This window comes from Falco peregrinus, chromosome 10 (genome assembly GCF_023634155.1).
Source record: "Falco peregrinus isolate bFalPer1 chromosome 10, bFalPer1.pri, whole genome shotgun sequence".
NCBI lineage: Eukaryota > Metazoa > Chordata > Aves > Falconiformes > Falconidae > Falco > Falco peregrinus.
The window spans coordinates 16198171-16224728 of record NC_073730.1 but is presented as its reverse complement, the minus strand read 5'-3'; the positions used below and the strand labels follow the sequence as shown (position 1 = coordinate 16224728).

General features: G+C 42.3%; 1 protein-coding gene across 3 annotated transcripts; it reads left to right on the top strand.

Moving 5' to 3' along the window:
* The first annotated feature begins 77 nt into the window (after positions 1-77).
* On the top strand, positions 78-26473 carry TECR (trans-2,3-enoyl-CoA reductase). Of its 3 annotated transcripts, XM_055815555.1 has the most exons (15): positions 655-673; positions 803-887; positions 967-2035; positions 12192-12242; positions 12739-12790; positions 13127-13171; positions 14508-14611; positions 16644-16759; positions 16878-16983; positions 21488-21560; positions 21649-21692; positions 23084-23141; positions 23875-23963; positions 24997-25042; positions 25142-26473. In XM_055815555.1, the coding sequence occupies exons 3-15, from the start codon at positions 1676-1678 to the stop codon at positions 25267-25269; spliced, it is 1272 nt and encodes a 423-aa protein (XP_055671530.1). In that variant the 5' UTR covers positions 655-673; positions 803-887; positions 967-1675; the 3' UTR covers positions 25270-26473. The 3 variants fall into 3 exon arrangements, with proteins under 3 accessions (XP_027642338.1, XP_055671529.1, XP_055671530.1); XM_027786537.2 differs by lacking the exon at positions 967-2035 and having other exon boundaries at positions 78-673; XM_055815554.1 differs by having other exon boundaries at positions 533-2035.
* Positions 26474-26558: the final 85 nt, after the last annotated feature.

Here is a 26558-nt window from a genome sequence, read left to right as displayed (position 1 = left end):
CGCCTGCGCACCGCCCCTCACGGCCGGCGGGGCGGGGCGGGGGGCGGGGCCTTGCGGGGGCGGGGCCCTGGGGCGGCCGCGGCGCGAGCGGGGTGGCGGCGGGTCGCGCCCCGGGAAGGCGACGGCGACGGCGGCGGCCGAGCTGCGGCCTGCGGGGCGCTCTGGCGGGGGGGAAGGGTCCCCGCCGGTCCCGCGCCGCGCCGGGCAGCACGTGGCTGTGGCGGGCGGTGACACCCCCGCGGTTCGGTGACACCCTCCGCGCCGGCCCCGGCGGGGGAGACCCGCCCCGAGGCGCGGCTGGGCCGGGTAGCGGGGTCACGCGTGGGCCCCGTGCAGGCGCCGCGCAGACGGGCCCGGCAGAGCGGCTCCGCAGGCTCGGTGACATTAACGCGCCCATCCGAGCTGCGGTGGCGATGCGTTTCAGTAGCAGGCAGTAGTTGACGGGCACTGAGGTAAGAGGCCCCGAAGGAAACCACACACCTGTTTCGTTTGCTTGTGTTTACACGGTGATGGAACAGCGTCAGGGTGTAGCTCCGGATTTGCACCAGCTGACACGCCAGGTGAAGTGTGAAGGATTGCGGCGGGTGTGCATTTTTGTAAGACCAGGTGGCTTCGGGAAAGCCACACTTCAAATGGCTGAAGTCCTCCTGTACTGGAGATTCAAGGGGGAGCGGTATGTGTCATCCCCACCACCACCCCACCCCCCAAACTACAATTAAAGGGAACAGTAACCCACAAATTGTAATTTTGCTGTCAGCACAGGAACTTGAATTGCATTTCTTAACAGATTTTCCTTCCCCAGGCTGCATGTTGTGCTAATACAGAGAACCCATTTGCATAACTTCTGTCAGTCTGAAGCATGGCTTGATGGCTTTCTGGTACAGAAAGTTAGTTTAAATGTTCTTTACACTTATGTTCTGATTACTTTCATGTATTTGAAATGTTTTCCTCATTGTATGAATACAGGACATCTGGAATGGAAATACACTGAAAGAAATGTCAGCTGATTTGGAGAAGCGGTAATTTTGGGTGTGTTTTTAACATAAAAATCCAGAAGGCCTAACCTGGCCCAAAGGTTAACGGTCCAGACTCGTGATCAGCTGGGGAAGGAGCATGCATCTCTATACGCCTTTACAGATTTGCCCACGTTTACACTAGTAGTGAATTCTGTCCTGCTGGGTCTTCTGGCTTTCCAGCAGAGGCCTTTTGGTGAAATTTATTCTTTGATATTTCCTTTAAGTAGCTTTGATGGTTATAATTATATAGAAGCAGGTTAAATTTAGGGACTGCAGAAGGTTTTCAAGCAGCACGTAGCATAAACCTTTCTGTCTCATGGAAATTCATGGCAGTGAAAAAGCAGTGTTCCTTTATAGCATTGTAGAATCTCTGATATTTAATTACCTTAGCTCTGGGAAAAGGGTATCGTGCAACAAAGACTGGAAAACCAGTGTCAAGTCTCTGTACTGCTTTATGCCACGTGTTTAATCCTGAGCAGTGGCAGGAGCACGTCTCAGGGGCAGAAGGGATCTCAGCCGAGTTCTGTTGCCAGTCCAGTCCCCCCTGAAATGTAAGGCACACTATCAGCGCAAGAAAGGAGGGTGTTTTCTACCTCGTGGTCAGCTGTATTTTTGCAGGTTGTCTCCTGAAGCTACTTCGGATCCGCAGGAACCGTGAAATGCGCCTGATTTCCTGCAGTCATTCCGTACCGTTCAAAGCAAAATCAATCACCGTTTTGAAAGGAACGCCGCCGGATCGTGGCTCCAGGCGGCCGGTGGCTGCAGCTCCTCCCTGCCAGTCGGGGCACGGCGGGAGCCGCAGAACTTGGCCGTGCGGGGGCCCCGCACTGCTGCAGCCCGCCCGGGGCAGCGCTGCCGGCGCGGCGCGGGAGCGGCTGGGGCAGCGGCCGCGGCCCCGGGCGGGGCGGGGGGTCCGGGCGCCGCCTGATTGGCCGCAGCGCGGGGCCCGGGGAAGGCGCGGCGGGAGGCGGCGCGGCGGCGGCGGCCGCAGGATGGGCGGCAGGGCCGGCTTCTTCGAGGTGGGTGCGGGCGGCGCCGCGGGGCAGCGCCGGGGCCGGGGGGCGGGCGGGGCGAGACCGGGCCGGGCCCCGCAGCGACCTGCCGCCGGCGGACGGGGCTGCCCCGCGGACTCGCCCCTCTGTGTTCCCCTCCATCTGCATTGAAGCGCCGGGGAGCCGGAGCCACCCGCTCGCGGGTCCGCCGAGGCGAGTGACCGCCGCTGGAGCCGGGCGGAGGGAGCCGGGGCTTCCTCGGGGCGGGAGGGCGGGAGCGGCCCCCGCCCGCCCCGTCTTTCCCTTCCCCGGGCACGCTGCTCCTGCCCGCGTCCCGGCGGTCCCCGGAAAGGCCGGGCTGGGGGGGATGTGCCAGGCTCCGGGCGGGCTGTCGGCGGTCTGCGGAGGCGGATCAGCGGCTTCCCGCGGATCTCCCGAGGGCAGCGCCGCGGCCCGCCTGCCGCCGTGGGGCTGGCGGTGCATCCCAGCCGCAAGGAAGGAGCGAGAGCGAGGAATGTTCTCGGCACCTTCTGTCCCCAACTTCTGGGGAGACCCTGTCGCCGGTCGCTGTGCACGTCGCCAAGAGCCGTCTCGCTGAGCCCTCCGGGCCGGCGCCGGCGTGGCCCCGGGCGGCAGCACCCCCGGGCCGGCTGGGCTGGGCTGGGCGGCGCGGAGCCGGCGAGGGAGTTGGTGCTGGCCGAGCCCGGCGCCCCCCGGCGCAGCGCCCACCGCCCGGCCGGGCGATCGAGTCTGGGTGGGGAACGAGACAGCCGGCCCGGGGTTCGGTAACAGCTCCTGGTGTGCGCGGGGTGCAAAGTGACAGGCACCGGGGGAGAGCGAAGGGTGAGGTATCCCGTCAACTTAGACACACGGCCACGCCGACTCTGCTAGAATTAGTTAGGCGGGCTGATGCAAAAATTCTCCGGAGTGGCTTGTATTACAAAAACAGGTCGGTATGAGCTCAGTGACAGCAGTCCTGAACGTGTTTCTGCAGGCTTACACTTCAGTTTCTCCAGCACGACTTGCTTAAAAAATGAACACAGTTCCTCCCTCCCCATGCAAAATACAAAACAATTGTTATAACATTAACAGAATCCAAAAAAATCTGAAAAGCGGCTGCTCCTCTTTCTTACAATGACCTAATACTTCAGATCTCGCTTTTCAAAGCTATAAAAGCATTCTGCACATCACACAAAATTCAGCAGAATAGGCTGTCTCCAGCTCTTGTGGCTGTGATGTAGGCACCTGTGCCGTGCCTTCTTCTCCGCCGTGTTTACACCCATTTTTAAATAAAAACAACCAAGCTTTTCACTGCCTCCTGCATTTCTACTACTGTCCCAAACTCTGCTGAGATCCAAATGCAGGAGCAGACACGTGTATTATCCTCCTGAATGTATTTGGTCATTGCCTGGTCTGCAGGTTTGGTCTTCTGCCTTAGCCATACTGAACGTCTGAAAAGCACTTGCTACTAGAAGACCTCAAAAGCATGAACATCGTTACTGTTACCTGATTTTGCAGATGGGGAAACACAGGAAAGTGGAATGCCCTGCTGCATCTTGCTAGGCAGAAGAATAGCAGCAGATATAGGTCTTTTGGGTCCTAAATCAAGATCTTGTGTTTAAGCAACACTAATCCAAACTCAGAATGCCTCGTGAATTTCTGTGTCAGCCTTGTATGTTTTAGTACTTTTCCCTGTACAGCAGACAACGGGTGGAAACACATTTGCCTAGCTCATCCAGTGTGTGTCTGAGCTGGCTCAGGACGTAGGATGCGGACAAAGGCAGCCTAGGTAGCACCGAGCAGTGCTGTTGCATATCACTTTCTGCACTGTTCTTCCCCACTGATTTGCTTTCTGTTATAAATTCACTGAATTTGTATTCTGAATTGCATTTCCCCACCTTGCATTCAAAACTGAGCTATCAAAAGAGAGAAGGTAAGTGCCCACCTCTCCCAGTGCTTCCTGAGGAGGGAGGGAAATCTCTATTGATGTTATGAACGTGAGTGTTCCCTTATTGAGGTATTGTACAGTTTTGTACTTCTCTCTGTACATTTCTAAACTATTTACCGTTTATTTCTCTTCTGTGGTGCTTCCTTATGAGAATCATGAAGCACTTTACAATCACCGAGCTGTCACTGTTTGAATTTTTTAGAATATGGCCATTACAAGTATAGCAGAGCTTCATTGGTAGAATATTTCTTCCTGTTTTGTTGAGTTTGTGCATTTGATCATGCCAAGTACACAGTCAGTTTTATAGGTTCCTGAGTATGTAGGAAGATCCTCTCCCTTATGCATGAATAAAATTACTCTTGGGTGGACAGACCTACAAAACGATGGCCAAGAACATCAGACTGACTGAGTGCTGAGGCTGTTAATTCCATTGCTTTTCATTATGAGAGTCTTCCTGAGTGCAGCTAAAGACAAACGTTTAAAAAATAGGCAACATTGTATTAAAGTGACTGTTAAGAAGCCAGTGAAAGGCAGATTCAGCTTTGAAAGTACCTTTAGCTCCTTATTTTGAGCTGGCTGTGTTCAAACCATACCAAGAATTAAGAGCAACCACCTAATCAAGCCAAAGTATGCTGGACTGGATGGATGGACAGCAAAAAAACCCCAAAACACCAGAGTGCCCGAGTGATATCCCTCTGCTTATGAGATACCTGTATTAGAACCGATATGCAAAGTCAGGTCCCTGTACTCCTAGACCTATGTCTGAACGGCAGCCTCTACATTTCTGATTCTGTAACAATGCTAGAATAGGTCTTGTTTACATCAGGCACTGGTATATTTCTACTTTCACCTCAGCTTTTTTATCAGTGATATCTCAGGAGAAGCTTAGCAAGGACAACTACAGTTTAAAGAAATACATGCAGACCTGAAAGTTCTGCACCTGATAATTTTCATTGGTTCACCTCTGAAAATTTAGAGATTTATGATAAAGATTTCAATCTAGATAATATTATCTAGGAGTGTTCATTTCTCCAAACTGTTTAAAAAACAAGTCTTCTGACCTATTTTAGATATGTTTCGGGTCTTGTGATACAGTTTATCCTAAAAGTGCCTGCTTTTCTCCTTTCCGTACAAGGGATGCCTGTGTGACGTGCTCAGATGTAAATGTCTGTAGTAGCACACTCTGAAGTTAGTTAGGCTAATGAATTCTTTCTACTTGACAGGTTTAGGTCTTCAAAAGCATTTCATATAAAGAAAATAGTACAGTGTTCTGACTTCCTAGAGGAAAGATACTTGAACACACACACTCATACTGTAGAAAATTTGTGTCATAAGAGCCACAGTTGTCCTTTTGCTTCCTTAACTGGTTTGGATGGGAAGTGCCTCTTGTGAGCAGTGATAACCAAAAACGTTTTGGAGTCTTCACTCCCTGAGGATAGATTGAACCAACATATGCAGTACCGTCTGAAAGCCCCCCCCTTTGCTGGCATTTAAAGTTTCTCCTTCTGACTGTGATGAAAATGCTCTGAATGCAAGGGAGGGGGTGGGGGTGACGGCTGCCTAGCTGGCATCGCTGAGATGTCACAGCTCCTGTTACAAAGGTTTCTCCCACTCAGAGCTATGCTGTCTAAAGCCTCATCAAGTAAGAGCACTGAGAGCAAGTGCCAAAAGCAGGACTGCAGAGGATTTAAAGCTTCTGTATCCTCCAAGAGTTGCCTGAACAAGACAAGGCCACATATGAGATATCCGAATGGTCATTTAAGGGGACACTGCTGAAAATTGCCCTGCTATTTGAAGATACCTGCTCTGTTTTCACAAGTAACACATAAGATCATTGTCACAGGAAGAGATGAGGTGATTGGGAAAAACATTATCCCTTTCTCTCCCCTCGCCACTTTTCCACACACTTACCAACACTTTCTACACTCAGTCGTGCTGCTTCACTTAAAAGACAGCAGTTTGTCCTTTTTCTCTATGGATCTTGAGAGAGAAACTTAATTTTGTATAGGAAAATATGATGGTAAAATATTACCTGGCAGGAAGTACCTGGAGCTACTCAGAATTTGAAGGCTATGTTTGAAATCAAAAGTCTTGTTTGAAGAAAAAAAATGGTCTTTTGAAGTATATTTTAAAAAATTAATGCAAATCTTGTGCGTTCACCTGTCAGCATAAGGTATCCAGACTTCCCAGGGCTTCCAGTCTTTATGCTCTGTCAAAAGAAGCAGACTCATCCTTGCTACCTCTAGGTTAAAAAAAGGAAAAAATCTCTCTCATTCTTTTCGATTCCATGTCAAAAACATACACTGGATGTACATTTTGACATCCATACACCAAATGATCCATGAGAAGTAGTAATGGAACTGTAGATACTGAAGATCAGCATTGCAAATCACAGTGCTGATGCAAAGAAATTATTGTGATTTCACGAAGAATTTATAAACCTCTTCTCCCTGAGTACTGCCATTGTAGAAAATAATCACCGTAAACTAAAGCCTGAAGGCAATGAATATTCTCTTGTGTGTGGAAAAGGCTATGCAGCGGAGTGTTGAAAAACCTGGATGTCTTCTTAGTGTTGAGTCAAAGCTGGCTTAGGTTCTCAGATGGAGGCACCCCAGTCCACTTCATAGTGACAGTGATACTCCGGGAATGGTGTGACTCTTCAGTATGCCTGGGAAACTGGCAGTGTGCTGCTCTGTGTTAGCCAGTGTAAGTAAATACACACTGCGCAGTATTAACTTGTGCAGGTTCCTTTCCCATCTTGTGTATCCTCCTGGAAGATGCATGCTAGTAAAAGCTGGAAAATTTTCATAGGCCTTCAAGAGCCAGAAGTCGCTGTGAAAGCACAAACCACTTAACAGCTCTTCCTTTTGTGAAAAATAAACCGGCTCCCAACTCCATGGGAACAAACCTTTCCTTTCCTTCCTGACCATCCTTACGCCAGCTCACTTCGTCCCCTGTCAATTGCACAAACAGGTTTGTCGTTCTGAAGGATGACCATTTGTGCTCTACAGCTGTTACCAGCCACAGGTCCACAAAGGGACTCGGGTTTTGCTGTGCCTTCAGGTTAGGCACCCAGCTCCAAGAGTGGATATGACAAATTTGGTGAAGGTATCCAAGCTGACTTCAACTCTGTCCCTTTACCATGTAGTATCCCAAAAGGCATCTGCTGTAGGGAAACGCTGGACAGAAGTACAGTGGAAGGGAGAAGTGCTTGAAGCAGCCCAGAGAGACAGGAATTCAGGATTTCTCTTTGGTAGAAGGCTGCGCTTCTCACTGGAATACATTCCTGTCCTCTCCTGCCTGTACTTTCGGGTGTCTCTTGCATTCTTTATTCCTTGCTTGGTGGCCCAAGTCGCCCAGACTGTCTGTGGGAGGAGTGGGGAATGGCAGAAGACAATCTAAAGCAATTTTCCCACTTCTGGCAGTGTGTCTAACCATTACATATAAAGCCTGAAGAACTAGATCATCTCCTTTGCTGACAGTATAGTTTCATTCAGGAATAATCTAAATGCTGTGCACTGTGCTGACCTTCAGATAAAGATGGTTACTGGATCAAAGTCCTCAAGGATTTAGATGCAAGCATGCCTAATTAACAAATCTGAGACAGGTGGAAGACATCAAAATGTACTATGAGTTTCAGGACAGTTCAGACAGTGGTGCTCACGGGCTTGCATAGGAGCAGAACTTGGGAAGCTGAGGAGTAAGTCCCTAGTGTTTATCTTGTGAACCTGTAAATGTTAGACATCTAAATTCTACAAAAGTGAAATTTAATTGTATAAAACCTTTTGAGATGGGTGTAACTATCTTTTCTCTTTATACATAGTGAAATAAGGCAATAAGGTTCTAGTCTCATGAAATATAACCCAACTGCTTCAAAGAGGTAAGGCTTTATTTAGTTGGACTACTTACAGTTTAAGGTACAGCACTCCACAGGTAAGATGATGGAATTTTGCTTTGTGGTTAAACTTTTGCCTTGGTTCTGTTTTGGGGATTCCTCATGCAGCATGTGACTAAGCTGTGGAACTCCGTGCCTCAGGACACTGCATGCAAGAAGTTTACACATGTTTAAAAGGCAAGTGGATAAACAAATTGAGGGAATATCCATGAAAAGCTATTACACACAAAGGCAGCACTTCTGGTAGAGGAAAACTGCAATCTCTGTGTCTGTCTCCTCCCCTTCCCCCAGCCACTACATTCTTGCCCTGTTCTGTTACATTTTCTGAGTCACCTGCTGCTGGCTGTATCAGAAAGGAAGATACCATCCTAGATGGATCCTTATACTCATCCTCTGCAACAGTTTGTACATTCCTGTGCAAGGGAAGTTTCAGACTGAAAGTCAGTTGTAGCAGCAGCAGCACAAACACAGTTTTCAGTGTACGTACACTTACAGCCATTTTCTTTTGGCTTAACTCTATTGACTTCAAGAAAGTTATTCTCGTACATCCTAGTGTGAGATCACACTAAGGCATGCTTACTTCCTTCAGGAACAGCATAGTCTACCAGAAAATTCTAAGGAGATAGAGAAAATGACTAATTCCATAGAAAAAATAAAATATTTAGAAAGATTTAATTAGAACTAGATTTTTTTTTTGGTGTTAAATTCAAGGAACCTGACTTATGTAAGCACACAAATAGTTCAGGGAGAATTCAGTCTGCATTATTCTTTCCCAGGCTGGTTGGTTCCTAGACTGTAAAATAAGCAATCTTTTTACTGAGTTATTTCAAAATAAATCAATACAATATATGGTTATGTCAGTGCTCACAAAATCTCACTCAGCTACAGTTTACTCAATCTGCTGAGTACAAATGGCTGCAAATAAAACTTCCAAGAGGCGCAGACATGATAACTTTATCAGTATTTCCATAATAGTTATCACATAATTTCTGAAGATCTGTTGATCCTTAAGAAGCACTTGATATAGCTTTAAACTGTGGGAATTTGATTCACTATATTTTTGTAATCCTGTTGCAGGGACACTGCATCTTAAAAATGTTTTTTTAAATGCTGTTTGCTCAACAGTTTTCCCCTTATGAATAAACTTTCCCCCCTTTTATTTTCTGAACAAAAGTTTAACAGCTGGATTTATTTTTCTCTGCTTATGTAATGGATTGTTTATTCTTTGCCCTTGACCTGTTCTAAACAATAATAATCAAGAATTTTTCTGTTTTTAAAGAGACTATCAATCTTTAATCCTTACACACTAGCACAAATTTGTCTTCTAAAATTGAAGATACTTATTTGTAGTCACTTATAGAAGAGTTTTAACATGGCTGTCTTTCACAAATCTGCCTGTTGATTAAGTTCTACTCAAAGTAGTTTTAGAGAAGCCATAATTTAAAATGCCTTTAAAAATTCACCAAGTAATTGGACTGTAAGTCATACTGCACTAGTGCAGGCCAACAGTCAGTGTCCTATTGTGCTAAATGCTTTGAAAACACATAGACATTAAAGTTCTCTGAGCCGAACAGTTCATGTTTGAAAGGGATGATACCCATGAGAAAGTGTTCCAAGAACAGATTGCTGGGTATCTAAAAACTGTTGCCAACCAATGCATTAACTGACTTGGTGCTGCGCCTGAAGAAACACTGTGTTCAGTGCTATGTGGGTTCATGTGATTGGCCATTATGTTCAGAAAAGATAAAATTTCTTGCCTTGGATCAGGCTTTTCTGTCCCTGGTGCAGGGATCATCTGAACACTGGGGAATGTTCTGATACAGCTAAGAGGTGTGATAATTAGAGGAAATGGTCACCTTGTTTTCACTCTGTCGTCACACAACTTTCTACAGACTGGAGTGGAATCTAAAGCTGTGTTCTTGCATCCATCTTTCTGAAAAGGGAAGGAATGTTTGATATTTGCTTAGATCTTGACAATAACTGAAAGTAACAGAAATGTTTGAAGTTCAGGAATGGGTGTCCAAAAAAAAAAAAAGAAACATTAAATAATTTAGGTTGCAGGGGACTTCTGGAAGTTGTGTAGTCCAGCTCCTGTTTGAAGCAGATACAACTAGGTCAAATGGCATTAGATCTTCCCCAGACCAGTTTTAAATACCTCCAAGGATGGAGATTCCACATCCTGTTTAGGCAAGTTGTTCCACTGTTTGGGCAAGCTCATGGTGAAAAAATTTCCTTGTATCTGATTGGATTTTCCCATATTGCAACTGATGTCCATTGCCTCTCACCATTTTCACTGTGCACCTTCAAAAAGATTCTGGATCCACCATGTCTATAGGTTCCCTTCAGGTATTTAAAGAAATGGGCCAGTACAGGCAGGTATGTCAGTTTGACACTTCAAAGAGACACACTGGAATAGAACCAAACAATGGTACAGAAGATCTTGTTTGTTTTCCACACTGATTCCGAAGGTCCACAGAAGTACCTACATTTTTGTACAGCCACTCCCCTGAAAACCACAGAGCAAAAGAAAATGCTCTATATTTTTCAGTCTGGCCTTGTGCATAATAAGAATAACTCAATTAAAAGAGCACAGGTGGCAGAAAGCAATCAAAACCACTCTGTAATTGGCCTGGAGAAGATTCCTCTGATACAGCCACCGAAGGCCATAGACTAAAACAGCCCCCGGGGGGTTCTGATCCAAACTGTGTATGCTGGGAATGGGTATGGAACAGGAGGGAGACTGCTGAGACTGGGGACTGCTGTAGTCTGTAGGGCAGTGGTATTCACTGAGGCAAAAGCTTTGAGATACAGCTCATTTTTTAATAATCCTTATAGCAACTTTGCATCAGAAAGGACAAGAAATGGTTTACGGCCCCTACAGTACTTGTTCTGTGGATGGCAAGAGTCAGAACGCTGTATTTCAAGAACAGCCCTCTGGGAAGGGAATCCACTCATTTGCTTTCCCATGGAGATGTCCCACAGAGACACTAGAACTTGGTATTTGAGTCATTTCAAATTAAAAAAATAAAGGGAAAGCATATAATATTCCAATCATTGTTAGATATCACAAAGGAGGAAAAGTGCTTACCTCCCTTGATGTCCTACATAAGAGCTTACGATGCACAAGCAGTAAATATCACTGCAATAGTACCCCTGGCGGAGATCAGATCTGATACTTCTGGCTGGAGCTGAAGTGCTCCATTGCTGCACCAATACAGAAAGAACAATTTGGGACAAATAAAACAAGGAAATAAGATACCCTAACCAAGCGATCTCTTCAGTGCAGCCCTATTAGAAAGATACTGGACTGTGACTCCTATTTTTAGTAAGGAATCATATTTAAAGCCTAATGTTAGTCTATCCTCTTGGCCAGTTAATACCAAGCATAATTAATGCTAGATGTTTATTTAAGAAAAACAAAACAACTAACTCGTTTGTTACTAAGTAATGATGTCATTTAGTGTGACAGATAAGCTTTGGACTTTCACTCTTAGCTACACCACAAAGTTCCTTTACTGTGTTTGATGAGAACAAATGAAATTAAAACACCATCACTGTATTTTAGGTTTTGCTAGCCTGCTGCAACTGGGCTTTGAAACCTCTGGGGACTTGTCTGCTTGTCTGTTGGTTAAAATCATAACCATCTGCCAAAGTGCCATTTGATCATGGAAATAAACTGCTCTTTCCTTTTCAGAGCTGTAGCTAAACCGCTACTTGGAATATAAAATGCTAATATGTAGTTAGTAGTACAGGTGATCTGAGGTGCAAGAGTGAAACTGAATATTCCTACAACAACCTTTTAAGGATTTGTGAAATCCAGATCTTTAGCTGCGTTTGCTCATTATGTTGCCTATGTTTTCCACTCTCTTTATAATTAAAATATTCTGGGAACAATGCACATTAATCTTCAAGCTGTGTGTACTCAGAACATTTGCTTACATGCATACATATGCACATTTAATTTTTTTTTCTCAAACTGTCTAGTTTTACGAATCATAAAAATTATGTTCCTTAGCGATTCCTTATTTGTTCCTCTTGCTCTAGCATAAGAAAATATCCAAGATCAATGTGTTTTAATCAATGTTAGCTACCTCTGCTTCTGAATATATGCAGGAAGATCATTTATTTGGCAAGAATATTACTAGTTTTGCAATTTGAGTGCTTTGAGAACCTGGCTACGAGCAACACTGTCTCTTGAGCACATCAAAATTGTTTTTCACACAGTCCACAGATCAGAGAAAAATGGTGCCTCTGAACAATGATTGTGAATTTGGGAATCAACTAAGAGTTTAGAGATTATGTAGCCAATAATTAGTAATTATCATTTTGTGCCCTATCAGGTGGAAATCCTTGATTGGAAGACAAAGAAACAGCTATGCTTCCTAGATAAGGTAAAACAAAAATCTGTTTAAAATGCTAGGTGACTGTTTAAAAATTACTAACTTTGCTTAAGTAAACTTAGTGTTTATGAAGGTTATTTCATCTCCTGATGGCCCATCTTCGGCCATTGAAGGGGCAATGATGATGCACACTTCGTACTGACTAGAGTACTTCAACCCTTTCCCAGAAGGAGCTTTTGGGCAAAGAGCACGCTTCAGTTCCTTCACTAAGATGTTGCCAGTCATGTCTTACTCACTCATAAGCCATCAAACTGTTGCTGCTGTTGTAGTAACTTTTGATCACTGCTAGAGAGGCTGCCTCTGAAATAGATGTCACAAATTGTCCTTTTTCCTGTAAGAAATGATGCGAGTCACCCATACCAATCCTAGCCATCTGTAAGAAAGTTACAGTGTTACATTGTTTGAGTCACATTTCTACTTGGAATAGTCTTAACTAGGTGCCTTTCAAAATATGCATCTTACATATGCAATATTTTTTGTTGCCTAGGTGGAACCAAATGCCACAATTAGGGAGATCAGATTGATGTTCCATAAATTCTGTGAGTATAACTTTTGCCGCAGTTCACGTCACATCAGCATATCCAGTATATAAATAGGAGAGAATTACATAATTTGAAACACGTGATGTACACACATAATGCTAAGTAACCTGCAGCTGAATGCGAAAACCAGTGAGATTTCAGTATAATTTTTTATACTACCCAGATACACCTTTGTGTTTTGTCTGCTGCATAATTTCTTACAGATATTCATGTTGAATAAATATTCCTAAAAATCTTTAACTAAATCTTATCTTGTTGTGTTGCATTCACTGTAATGGTGGATGATGTGAAACAAACATTGTATATATCACACAATTCTGTATGATCTTACAGATCCTCGGTGGTATCCAGCAAGGCAGTCGCTAAAACTTGATCCAAGTAAGTACTTGTGAGGACTCGAGTAACAAAGCTCTGAGCAGGGGCCTGGCATAAAAGGTGTACTCTGCATGGGTGTTAGCTCTTAAGAATGAGTTTCCAGCTACATTAATTAGCACTATGAAGGCTGAAGAGAATCCAGAACAAATTTAATTCTTTGAAAGTACTGAACGGAGTTCCACCCATGTGCCTGGTGCTTGGTAATTAACTCAGGAGTCTGCACATTGTTCCAGTGCACTTTCTAACTACTGAGCACTTGTGCTTTCAAGACAGGCAGCACAGAATATAGATACTAATTTCCCTTAGCTGCAGTGAAATGATCGCCACAGTGATGCTCAGCTGGGAGCACTAAAAAGGGCTATGAGTTAGAGCTATCAATTCACATAATCCACTGCTCTCAAGCAGGAATTAAAGTTCTTTTGAGGTAAGCTAATGCAAAACACATTGCTGTGGATGTGGGATTTGCTGACAAAGCTGATGCCAGCTGGCTGACTTCATTAATGCAGTTGAAGGTATTGCTACTAGAAGCCTCTTAGTACATGTCCTGGGTGCGCAAAAGAAAGTCTAATTGCCAAATTGTGTTAATTGATCTTTGCATTCAGTATAAAGTGTAGCACTTTCTTCTTTTGCTTTCATTAAGCATAAGTTTATTTAAATGTCCCTTAGAAGCATGCTGGTGACGATTACTTCATTGTGTGGAATCTTTCCGTGGAAAACAGGCGTATGAACATCGTATTTCCTTCTTCAAAGATCTACCTTGTCAGATTCCTCCATGGACTTAGGTTGTGAGGCTTGCCATGAGAAAATGCTGGCCTTCTGGAGATTCCCCCAGATCTAGGCATTAAACCCTTGAGTACTAGTCCAAGTCCTGTGGAATAACCTCCTAGCTGCTTGGCTGGGAAAAAAGGAGGCAATGAAAACCTCTGTAGGGGGGCCTTCCAATCTCAGCTTATTCTAGCTTCTGTTTGTCTGACGATGAGCAATGAGGACAGATGAGAGAGATGGAGGTGCAGCTGACTAGGAGGTCAGTGAACTCTGTTAAAGGGCAGTGACCCACCAGCAAATTCTGCTGTAGCAGTGATGGAGCAAGTCTACTAGACTCGGCAGGCACACAGGGCTGAAAATTCTCCTGTCTTAGTGTGAATAGAGGATCCAGGCTTATATGTGACTACAGGGACACATCAAAATTAAGTATAAACATTCTCAGTTTACTGAGGTTCCAATAAACCCATGTCACGTCAAAGAGTCTCACAGATTGGTTAAAGCACAATATAAAGCTAGTATGCTACCAAAGTTGACTTGAATTTCACTGAAATGTAATTACCTCTTTCCTTCTCAGAAGGAAAGTCCCTGAGGGATGAGGAAATCCTGCAGCACCTCCCTGTTGGCACAACTGCTACCTTATACTTTAAAGATTTAGGGCCACAGATAGGATGGACTACGGTGAGCTATGCTTCAAGTCTGAGCCATTTTAATGGCTATTTTTCCATAATTAATCCTTACATCACATTTTGTCTCTCTCCAATATTACTGCATGATGCCTGCTCTGACAGTGGGTGCAGGCAATGAATCCTCATTGCTTCAGTTCATGTAATCAGGGAAAGCAGTAACAGGATATTCTGAAGGCCTAGTTCCCTGGGAGAGCAGCAGTGGAAAACTTGCTGCAGGGTGGGTTGGCTCTACTGAACTAAGGTGCAAGTTCTCAAATTAATCTAGTTGTCTACTGCAAAATCACTAGGAACTAGGTGGCTAAATGCCTTTGGGGCTCTGCTTCACAGGGCCTGCATAACCCTCCTGACAAGGACCAGGATTATACCTCTATGAGTTTGTCCTGCAAAGGGGCACATGAGCGACTTCACATGTCAGTAATTGGAGTGACTCTAGCAGGAAACCACACAAAAGTAAGATCAGCTAGTGGTCTGCATGTGGCTGCATCCCAGGGTGCTAGCGGCAGGCTAATTACAGCTGATAATTTCTGCAATATTAGTAGCCATCACAAAGACCTTGCATATTTACTGTCTTAGCTCAAATGCAAATTCTGTCATAACTCAGCTGGCAGGCAACACAGCACTGCTGTTTATGCAGTGAGGTGACCAATACCCTTCCAGTTCTCCAGAAGGTCCACGATGCACATATTAAAATAGTTCTAATGAAACAGCACAGCACAAAAGGAATTATGTGCCCACATTAATAATATCTTGTGTACATGACAAATAGCAAAGGCAACATTCATAGGAGATTAAAAAAAGTCAAATGTTCTGCAAGACTGAATCTTTGCATCATTAGTTTGGACGCAATGCTGATAAATCAGGCAGCTATCACACAATCAAAAAACCCAGCAAGACAGGGGAAAACTAATGGCGGTGTATACTCCAAGTCACACATGCATTAATATATACCAAAATATCACGGTGCAGAGTAAACCAGAGTTCTGCCATTCCATAATCTTTCCTACACATTCTGCTCTCCCTGCCCTCCAAAGCTACTTCATTCAAATGTAAGCCAAGAAATACTTTAGTATTATCAAATAAAAAAAGACAAACTTCTCATCTACAGTCAAATCCAATCTTTGCCAGAGAAAATGCTGATTGTTACAGCACAACTTCTCTGAGCGTCCAAATAACTCTAAACACATTAGAGAACAGTGGTTGGGGATTATTTTTTTTTTTGGTTGTTCTTTGGGAGTTTTTTGTTGGGTTTTTTTTTGACAGTACAATCAATTTCCCTTCTTTCTCTATGAATGAGATATGGTCCTACCTTCCTCACTTACGGAAGTGTGGAAAATTCAACTGTTAGTGTTTGGTCCAAAGTAAACTTCAATTTAAAGTGATGTTCCTAAGAAATGCACACCTATCTGAAATGAAATCAAGTTAGATAATAGCTTCGTTGGTTTCCTGTCTCTTTTTTTCTTTTTTTTTTCCTTTGTGTTCAAATTAAAGATTGTTTGAACATAGAATGAATTGATTGTTTTCTGGGGATATCTGCCTTGCCTGACTGTTCACACAGATGGGGTCACCTGTGAACACTTACAAGCTGTGTTTCCAATTTAAACAACTCATTCATAAGAAAAAAAGCTGCTCTTTTTCAAGATAAATTCTTCACCAAATTTCATTTTAACCCAAAATAAAGCGACAGTTGTTGAGGGCAAGAGGAGGGTGAGAGCTGCGTAAATGTAACATGCATGTGTATTTATCATGATCTCTGGGCTGCCATTATTATCTTTTCATACCCGTACTGTTTCAGCTGCACTGGCGATGGCTGTTTGTATGCAACTGAGGCAAATGCATTGCAAAACATTTACTGCATGTCTACCAGTTTCACAGCCCAAGCCCAAACCTGCTATTTCCTCCCTGCCTCTCTAAATGCCATCCTGGGTCAGCGGAGGTGTTTATCCCACTGCATTAGTTATCACAAAGAAACCAAAGCAAAACCATCATCTAATTCAGCTGTCTAATTATTTTCTCTCTTTTTGCAGGTATTTTTGATAGAATATACAGGTCCATTGTTCATCTATTTTCTGTTTTATTTCCGCATGCCTTTTGTCTATGGGCTGGATGAGAGGTTTACATCAAGTCCGCATCCAGTAGTTAAGTAAGTCCGTTTGCAGGCTTGAGCAGTATTTCTTGTTAGCATTGTAGTCTTATTCCAAATGTCTTGCCACACTTGTTTTTTTAAGCACTCTTAAATGCTTTTGTCTTGCTGTTTCTAGCTTGGCATGTATCTGCCATTCTTTCCACTACATCAAAAGGTTGATTGAAACAGTATTTGTTCATCGGTTCTCCCATGGGACTATGCCACTGAGGAATATTGTGAAGGTAAATTGTGTCAGAATCTATCCATAGTCCCCCTTACAAATCCAGCCTAGCCAACCTATGCTCTGCCTCCACAGCACAGATTTTTTTGGTGTGGCTTTTGTAGTAATGCACAGCAAATCTCACCCATAAAAGCTGTAGTTCTTTCAAAAGAGTTCTTAACGTCACAGTTGTATAACCCTCATGTTACAGTAGTCTCATTGCTTTTTTAGTATTTTTAACCTCCAGCATACCCTTCCTTTTCACTCAGCTTGGTGTGAAGGTTTTAGTAACACTGGTAACTTTTATGGTAGTACAGGCAGGCACAATGTTGAGAGGGTTGCCTCTTTTTTTTTTTTTTTTTTTTTTTTTAAGTCTACCTGTTTTTTAACAATCACTGTACATCTTCTTTGCCCCTAACACTCTCTTTGCTGTTAAGCAACCGTTAATTTACTTTGATCCAGCACAAAGCAGCTGGGTTGTTCTGCATTTTCTTCTCCCACCGGAGCACTCCCTAAGGTTACCACGGCTGCTGTGGCATAGGGCAGCTTTTGAGATGCAGACCTGCTATTTCCCAGATGTCTGCAAAGTAGTACAGTGGACTGCATGGTTATGCATGGGCGGTAGTTATTTTACAAATGTTTGCAACAAAGTACACACTAGTATTCAAAAATACACTTTATACTCAGGAAGACAGAAGATTATAATCTACAACTGGGAAAGCATATAGTATCAGCGTTTGGGTATTTAACTTTTGGGATTTAGACAGACCCTTGGAATTTGCACTGTGGCAGTGACACTCAGCACCTGAAGCTCTGCCTTGCAGCTAAATACTTACAGCTGTGCAGCAGCTCTGATAGTTCTGGTGAGAGCTTCATGCTTCCTAAATGGAAGGAGGGTCCGTAGCTGAGCAGTGGCCCTCAGAAAGAATCCTCCCCAGCAATTTTACTGTGTTTTCTGCAGCAGAAGAGTGCAGGCGTGGTTAAAAGGCTAGCAGATCTCAAAGATTTGTTCTTGGCACAACAGTAGCTAATGCATGCTAAACAGCAGATAAGTGAGCAACTTCACCTTGAAAAAGCATCTGTACCGTGTGATAAATCTTCATTTTCTCACTGCTGTCTCTGACAACTACTCGTTCCTTTCAGACCATACAAACTGTTGTTGCTAAAATTGACACTTGTACCAGTCATTCTGATCACTTCTACTTTTCTGCCTTCTCAGGTTGGTGGTACTTGCTTTCATCTGTAAAGTTGATCACAGTTCTTCTTCCTTCTTAGCAGTGCTTGGGTTTGATTTGCTTTTATGATTTCATTGGCTTTGGTGGTGCTACTCCAAAATTGTGCCAGTGAGAAAAATATCAGATCCTCTTCCCTTTTTTCTCTTACATACAGATGGTAGACAAAGCTGCTTACTTTAAGTAAGGCAGCAGATATAGATAGCTTATTTCCTAAGTACAGTGGAGTGCTACCTTTAAGAAGAGACACTTCAGTCTCAACAAGCAGAGATCTAAGACAGGAATTAACAAGGTTTGTGATTTTCATCCTTTTTTAACCAGATGGAAATAGGAGTAAATGATACTGTAAACCGCAGCAGGGCTTCACCAAACGTGGTTCATGCTATATACTAACATAGTATAATTCTTTCTAAGATATGTGATTTTTCTAGGCAATGGAAAGGTAGAATGCCTGATTTATCTGGACTTAGTAAACAGCTGGCTCAGGGTGAATAACATAGGGTTTAATACAAAAATTGTGTGGTGGTGAAGGAACTAACTAAAGAAAAGATGACCGTGGTTGTGCCAGAAAAGGATCCGTCAGACCTGTAAGAATAGAGAGGTACCAGTGGAATTCCTTAAAGATTGGTCTTATGACTGTTCTTACTGAACATTTTCATGGGTAAAAAGAAGGGATATTGTCGCTTTGTGTAAAAACATCTGGAGGAAAGAGGAGGAAAGAAAACACTAGACCTAAAGAAATACTATTTAAACCAGGAGACAATATAACAAGACAAACAGAAGGGTACATGCTTGTCATGAACAAACACGGGCAAGGCATTAGGAAATAATTTTGATCTTTATAGGGATCATCAACAGGAGAAGAGAAGACAAAAATCCTAGCCATAACTTTGTAAAGTTACAAAAAATTTATTCATGGGGTCCCTGCAATATCTGAACTTGATCCACAAAATCTTTTTCTGAGAGTTTGTTGTAAGGCTTTATTATTCACCTGGAATATTAAATATTCACAGAAACAATTTTTTCCTTTCGAGTGAGTTTATGAAGTCTGCCTGTACTCTGCTGTTCCTATCTGAACTGCACTGAAAGCTTTTGTATGAGCCATAAGGCTTCTAGTGGCAGCCAGGCATTTGCAATGTTACTGCTAAGGACCTTAGCAGTGCCAGACTCCACTCATCTTAAAGCTCCTTTTCTTATAACTAAGGAATACTCTTGCAGTAAATCATATTCTTTGGATGAATAGTACTTGTTCAGTTTAATTACAGCATGTATTGCTGGGAGCTAAGCCATGATTATTTATTTATTTAATTTTACTTTACTGAAATCCATTGCCAAATGATCCGTCCTGTGCCAAGCCCCAAAGTTAGGGAAAGGTTTTTCATAAGATGCCATTCCAAGATTACAAGAACCTGTTTCCACCTAAGTTTGTACAGCAGTTAGTAAATAGGTGATGGTGGAAGAAGCTAGTGTTAGGGAGGAAGCAGTAGTTTATGGACAGGACACTAACTAGATTGCTCCTCACTGGAGTCATTCTTCTGGCTCTGCTTCTTTTCCAGGGAAAAAGGGAAGTCATCACAGGGAAGTTACTTAATCTCTTTACTATTTTGTCCCACCTGATCTGTAATTATTCATTAATAATTTGCTTTTTCTCATCAGTTATCTACTAATACATAATCTCAGAGCAAGGACATAGTATGGGCCTGTATTATGGCATACCCCAAAAGGTGTCCATTTTGCCTAAGCTCGCTGGGCACTTCAGTGGTTCAATTAATTCTGAAAAGAAAGGGGAAATGCAACAGAATGTTTGACACAACTGTTTGGAGCAGATCGGGGGGCTTACCCCTCACCACCATTTTAAGAAAAATGCACCATTAGACACTGCAGTCAGCTAGTGGGGGTTGCAGATGCTAAGGTAATCACTTTTTCAGGGTATTGTTGCTAGAAATGCAGTTCTGATACATACAGGGGGAAAAGGTTGCAAAATTCAAAGCCACAAAAAAAATGTTAAACCAGGCAGGACAGGCAAGAATGCAGCCTTGAATAAAACTTTTGGCTGCATGAGCAGGAAAGGAAAGCTGTGAAGGAGAAAGCAGGAAGACCTATAAATGTCTAAGGTACATGAACCTATTAGAAGGCCAAGAAAAAAAGTATCACCAGAAGAAGTAAGAGGATCAGTGTTTTATGCAAGAGGAGGGAAGGAAAGACAAGAGGAATGAAAAGAACAGGAGAAGGGGTGAAAGGAAGATAAAGAGCTCAGTTTTGGTCTCGCTGAAGTCCAGGTAATAACCAAACATGCCCTAAAACGTTAACAACTGAGGCACTAGGTTTGATAAAGGAAGAAATCTCAGCTGATGAGAGGCAAATTTATGAGTTGTCAACAAGGGTTAAAGTCTGTCTGCAAGGAAATGGCACCTAGAGATGAAAGCATAGAGGAAGAAGAGGAATGGGCCAAGAAAGGGCCTCCCTCCTACCTACAGATGTATAAGAAGGGGCAAGATTACCTGTCACCAAGATACTACAACAGCAGTGAGTGTCTGAAGAAAAACTGCAAAGAGGCAGGGCCAGGAAAATGAAACAAGAGGTAGAGACTGTCATTGTAAGTAGGATTTTTTCATGGACGAAGCCTGCGAACAAGCTCTGAGATTCGTCAGGAATGAGTCAGTATAGCCATTAGTGACAGCTGTGTTACCAGAATTCAGAGAGCGGAAGCTGGATCGCAGAAAGCCAAGGGCAGCAGCAAAAGGTACAAACTGAAGATATCACAGTGAAAGGGCAGAGGAAAGTGTCAGGCATGGTGCCTTTAAACAGGAAAAGTTAAAGCATGGGAAAAAAAGAAAACTCATGGGGTGAAGGAGAAAAGGAAAGGCAAGAGATTGGGCAGTACAAAGTAATAAGCGGGGAAAAGAGCGCAGTGCCTAAATCTGGTTCTACAAAGTCTCAGGGGTCAGCAAAACAAGTCACTCCCTCACGTACAGTCTGTATGGCATTTATTCTTTGGCCATTTACTTGCTTCTCAAGATAAATTTGTTTCCAATAATACGATCATATGTTCTAAAACAGTTTATAAACCTAACAGCTCCAAGATACTTGAGAGGAAATCTTGCTCAGTGAGCACTACTTCCTTCCTGTTATTTCCTGCTGTCTGCTCCCACCTTCCCACACTTAGGATGTCATTCTTTGTTGTATTATCAGCAACCTGAAGGATCAGCCCAATTAATTGTTATCAGTGGTCCTTGCAGTGAGTACTGGCCCAAAGGATTGTACTAAAACAGAGAAAAATTCCATGTTTTTCAGAACTGCTTATATTACTGGGGATTTGCAGCTTGGCTTGCTTATTACATCAATCATCCTCTTTACACTCCTCCCTGTAAGTAGCAAAACAACCCTCAGTATGATTTAAGTACTTATGTGTTTGTATATTAGTACTAATCACATGTAAACTTTTATTTTTATAGCTTATGGGAAAAAGCAGATTAATTTTGCTGTGATCATGTTTCTGGTAGGTTCATTGCTCTTTTTATAAAACACTAAAACATGTTGCTTTATTTCTTACATTGTATAAATGGAGGAGTGAGTAGGATTAGCAGATACTTGGAAAGTCAACACTTGGGACATATTACTAAAGCTGACCACTTGCATGCAGAACAGATAAATCTGTCAGTTTTTAATGTGATTCTGTACGCAAGGAAAGATTTCGATTCTGTATCCATTCCAAGACTGGGATATATGGGATATATGCTGGGGTGATGTCTCATAATCTTTAAAAGAATCCTGAAACTACCAGTTTGTCACACTGTTTAAAAGCCAATGGTTTTTTTTTGTGAACTGTCTGTTAAGAATCACAACAGATCATAAAACTCAGAAAAATAAAACAAGAAAGCAATAAGAAAGTATATTGCTGATAATTTCCAGGGATAAAGGTTCATTTTACTGGGCTTCAGAAACTTTTTACAGCTTTCCTTATAAAGCAAAACTCTTAAGTCACTGTCTGTTCATTCTCACAGTTCCTAGGAACATTTCATACACGTGGAAGCAACATTAGTGTAGCCAACAAAGATCTACCCATTTCTCTCATGTATGCATAACTTGTTTAGGGCATCAGCTGTCCATTTGCTTTGAGCAACTACTTGTCAATGACTGCAGGATCTCAAAGCAGCTCTCTAGTATGAAAATTCTGTGAGTTCATAATCTATTCCCTTTTTATAGAGAGACTACATAACTGAAAACACAGAGCTAGGAATAAAACTCAGGAGCTCTGACCACCAGTCATTTGCTTTAATAGTTATGCTTTGCAGACGCTGGAGGCTATCCATAACCATATAAATAGGCAATTTCACTACACTTTCTGCATAATTGATTGGGGAAACATTATTTAAAACCAATGGAGAAACCTGGGTTATGATTCATGTCAATTAAACTCTAGAGAAAACTTACTTGGAGTCCAACCTGTATCTTCCTTGGGATTTTAATAGCTTTTGAGAAACCAAAACTATCCAAATAATTTTTTTTGTGCTTTAGAAAACGTAAGACTAACCAAAAGATAAAACAAGTACCTCCTGGGTTTACTTTTATCCCCTTTGGTTTAATTGCCTTTAGACCTCACAGGGATTATATAAGTAGAAAATTTGATCTTTTGGACACAGAGTCCACATTTGCTGGCAAATATTGTAAATATATGAGTATAATATGGACTCATGTTTGAACAAAGACATTCAGTTCTCCTGTCAGACAGCAACCTTAGTTAAGGATATTTATTATTTTATAATAGAATCTTTCCTCCCCCCCCCCCCCCCTTTATTTTTAAGTACCCCAGATAATAACAAAAGGAAATAACAAAAGGTAAATAGAAGAGAAGCACATTTTTAACACCATCATGCTGTTTTCTTGCAGCTGTGTGAAGCTGGAAATTTTTCCATTCACGTTGCACTCAGTGACCTCCGGAGAAATGGTAAAAATTGCATTATTACTTTTCACTGTCGTACAGCCATTCAGTACTTCTGCAGTTACTCTGCCTCACAAAAGACCTGCTCCTGGAGGGTGGTGATACCCGCCAGCTGACTGCTGTGGGGGTGCAGATTGCTCAGCGCTGTGGAGATTGGATTCTAGGGGAGATCGGACAGTGCAAGGAATCCAACACCAGACTGTTAAACAGCACTTCTTATCTTACTGTCATTTTTATTGGTTAGGGCCAGGTTATGTTGGGGGGAGCTGGTATATTAGTTAACACTGGTAGTGCAAAAGGAGACTGCTAGTATAAGCTATGCTGTGGGGAGCAAGGCAAGTAATTTCACTGGCTTCTACAGGGGGCACAAGATCTCTGTGCAGGCCAGGGTTCTTTGGGCATAAGCCAAAGATCTTATAGCTGTCAACTATGACTGCTAAAATTCCATTCTGTGGCAATCTGAGAAAACCTTTAACTTCTAAATCTAAAACCTGAGGTACCTCTTCTTACAGGAATGACTGTGATCAAAGGCATATGTAGATGTCTTCCTAATGCCCAGAACATTTCCTCACAGTTATCCTACTCCTCCTTGTGGGTCCAGAGGACATGCTGTTTTCCCACATTCTGCTTGTCCCTCTCACAGTGATGAGACACAGGAGTAGGCAGAGTTGGGTTGTCTTTATAGGAAACAATATATTTAGGAGTATGAACATTTTGTGATTTGTTTTCTAATCTATAGGATCCAAAACCCGTAAGATCCCATATCCAACAAAGAATCCTTTCACATGGCTGTTTTTCTTTGTATCTTGCCCTAACTATACATATGAGGTATGTATTTTCAAACAAGATGTTCAGATTTTAGTTTTACTGAATATATTTTCATTTATTTTAGAATGCTAAATATGGAAGAAACCTCTGAAACAGTTCAGCTCAATACATATCCCCTCCTCCCCTAAATCCCATGAAATCAGATTGCAGACAGGAACTTGTCTGTTCTTCCTCTCCTTCCCTGAGGCAATACTTATGGGACTAACCTTAAACAGACAGCCCTGACCCTGGGCCTACACGTCAGTGTGGCTGCTAGACAAGGCAGATACACATTAAAGCAGTGCAAATTCTGCAGAACAGGAACAGCATTGCAATGAGGGGATGGGGGCATCTGGTGGATTTATATTGTAAAAGAGCCCAGGAATATCACAGTACACGGGAAGACAGTGGGCAGACAAATAAGAGATACTGTGGTAGAGAAAATGGGGAAACAGATAAATAGAAGATGTTGTGGTAGGGAAGATGTGCCTGGGTCTTCTTCCCCATTTTCTTAAGTTATACATTCACTTGTGTTGGTGGTGATTGCTTTAGAAGCTTGAATGAGTTTATCAGTTCATATTCCTTAACCAGGAGCCAAACTCCCAACTCAGTTTAAAAGCAGTTAAAACCAGTGCAACTCTGTGTAACATGCACTTTTGCACAGGAGGACAGCATCAGGTTTTAACTTCAATGGAGTTTAACAGATGTTAATGAGAACAGCATCTGGCCTCAGGCTATAGAAAGTTACCATTCCTAGCACTGACAGAAGGAGGTGTGAACAAAGACAAATTAGACAGAGAAACAGATAAGACACTTGTAGTGCTTAAATTTTTGTCACGTTAATAATAGCTATGGAAGCAAACACAAAGGTTTTGTTTGTGATAATAAGGCACTATTCACCTTTTTGGCTAAAGGTTATTAACAAATAGAAATTGATCTGGCTGACCTTGGCTTTTTTATTTACCTGTACTAGGACAAGGTTGTTTTTGATCAATAGAGACATAAATGCAAATGCTGTCACCAGAAATATTTTAAATTTCCTTGGCCAAAACAGGTGGGGACGTGGATCAGTTTCACTATCATGACTCAGTGTGTTCCAGGTGAGTAATATTTTGGTACTTCACCCTGAAGTGATGTCAGTAACAAGAATGTGGGTTTAATACGATAATGAAACTTTGGGTTTTCTCCCTTCCTTCCAGTGGGGCTGTTCACTTTGCTTTGCTTCATTCAGATGACAATCTGGGCAAAGGATAAACACTGCACTTACCTGCGAGAATTCAAGGATTACCCAAGTCTTCGAATGCCAATTATTCCCTTTTTGTTGTAAGAAAAAAGGTATAATTTGAATATTGCACGGAACTTCAAGAAGAAAAAGCTCATAAGCCTCCTGCCAAATAAGCAAATTAATTTAAAGGATTTTGGTGCATGTTTAATCTCCACTGCTGAGGGAAACTGTATGCACTCAAAAGCTACACTTCCTTAAATTCAAGAATTCTCAACTCAGAAGAACCTTTAAAAAAAAAAAAAAAGGCTTCGTTGCACAGCTGGTAGTCAAAAACCCCTACAGTTCACTGAAATCTGACTGACTTAGATTTTCCTGTACTAGTCTATTTAGATGGATGGATCAGATACTGAGAAGTCTGTGCTGAAAAGCAGCTCCAAATTTAGCAGCAGCATTCTGCAAGACATAAGTACATTGGAACAAGGACATACCAACTAACTACTAGAGAGCTCAGTTCAGCCAGCATGGCCAGCTGGCCTGAAGACAGTTGCATGATCTGGCTTGTTTGACTTGAAGAGAGTGTGCTGCCTGGAGGCAGCTGCTGTGTAACAAATAACACTACCAAAGAACATGAATGATTCTTGGAATAAAGAAATGGGCAATACTCAAATACCTGATTTGGGTCTAACCCCTAATTTGCCAAAAGAATCTGAAGTAAGAAGTATTTGTATTATTTATGGATGTAACATCCAGTGTTGCTGGGGTTTTTGTTTGGGTTTTTTAGTCTTCTTCATTAGTAAATTGCATACTAGTAAATAAGGTTCAGAAGATCCTATATATGTGATATTTGGCCTGTTTTCATATAACAAGTCCTTATGATACTAAAGGATCTTTTACCTAGCATTTTATGTCAGCATTCTCTGAATAATTTTTAATACACTTTGTAAATACATGAAGTGACAGCTAGTCCTCAGAATGCTAGCTTCCTTCCTATTTTCAGAGCCAGGGAGAAAAATCAGCTACATTTTGGACTTCCTGTGTTTTCTTTTTCACAAGATGTTCAGTGGGACTTAGCTGGGTTTTGTGCAAATCTAGTAAAAAAAGACTATTGCAATCTATCTAAATGACATTTTAAAGAAGCTATTTTAGAATATGAAGAGAATGTATAGATACTGTTTTGTTTCATGATTAATTTATTTATCTATAATGGATGTATAGAAAGATTTTTGCAACTATTTGTAAAGGTGAAATATGCAATAAATTCTAGACTATATTTTGAAATCAGTTGAAATAATTATGGCAAAAGAAGATACCTACAGCTGGTTGCTGAAGCTTCATAATATTTCGTACAGTAAAAAGCAAGAGTGTTCTTTTATATATATATAAAAGAAAAA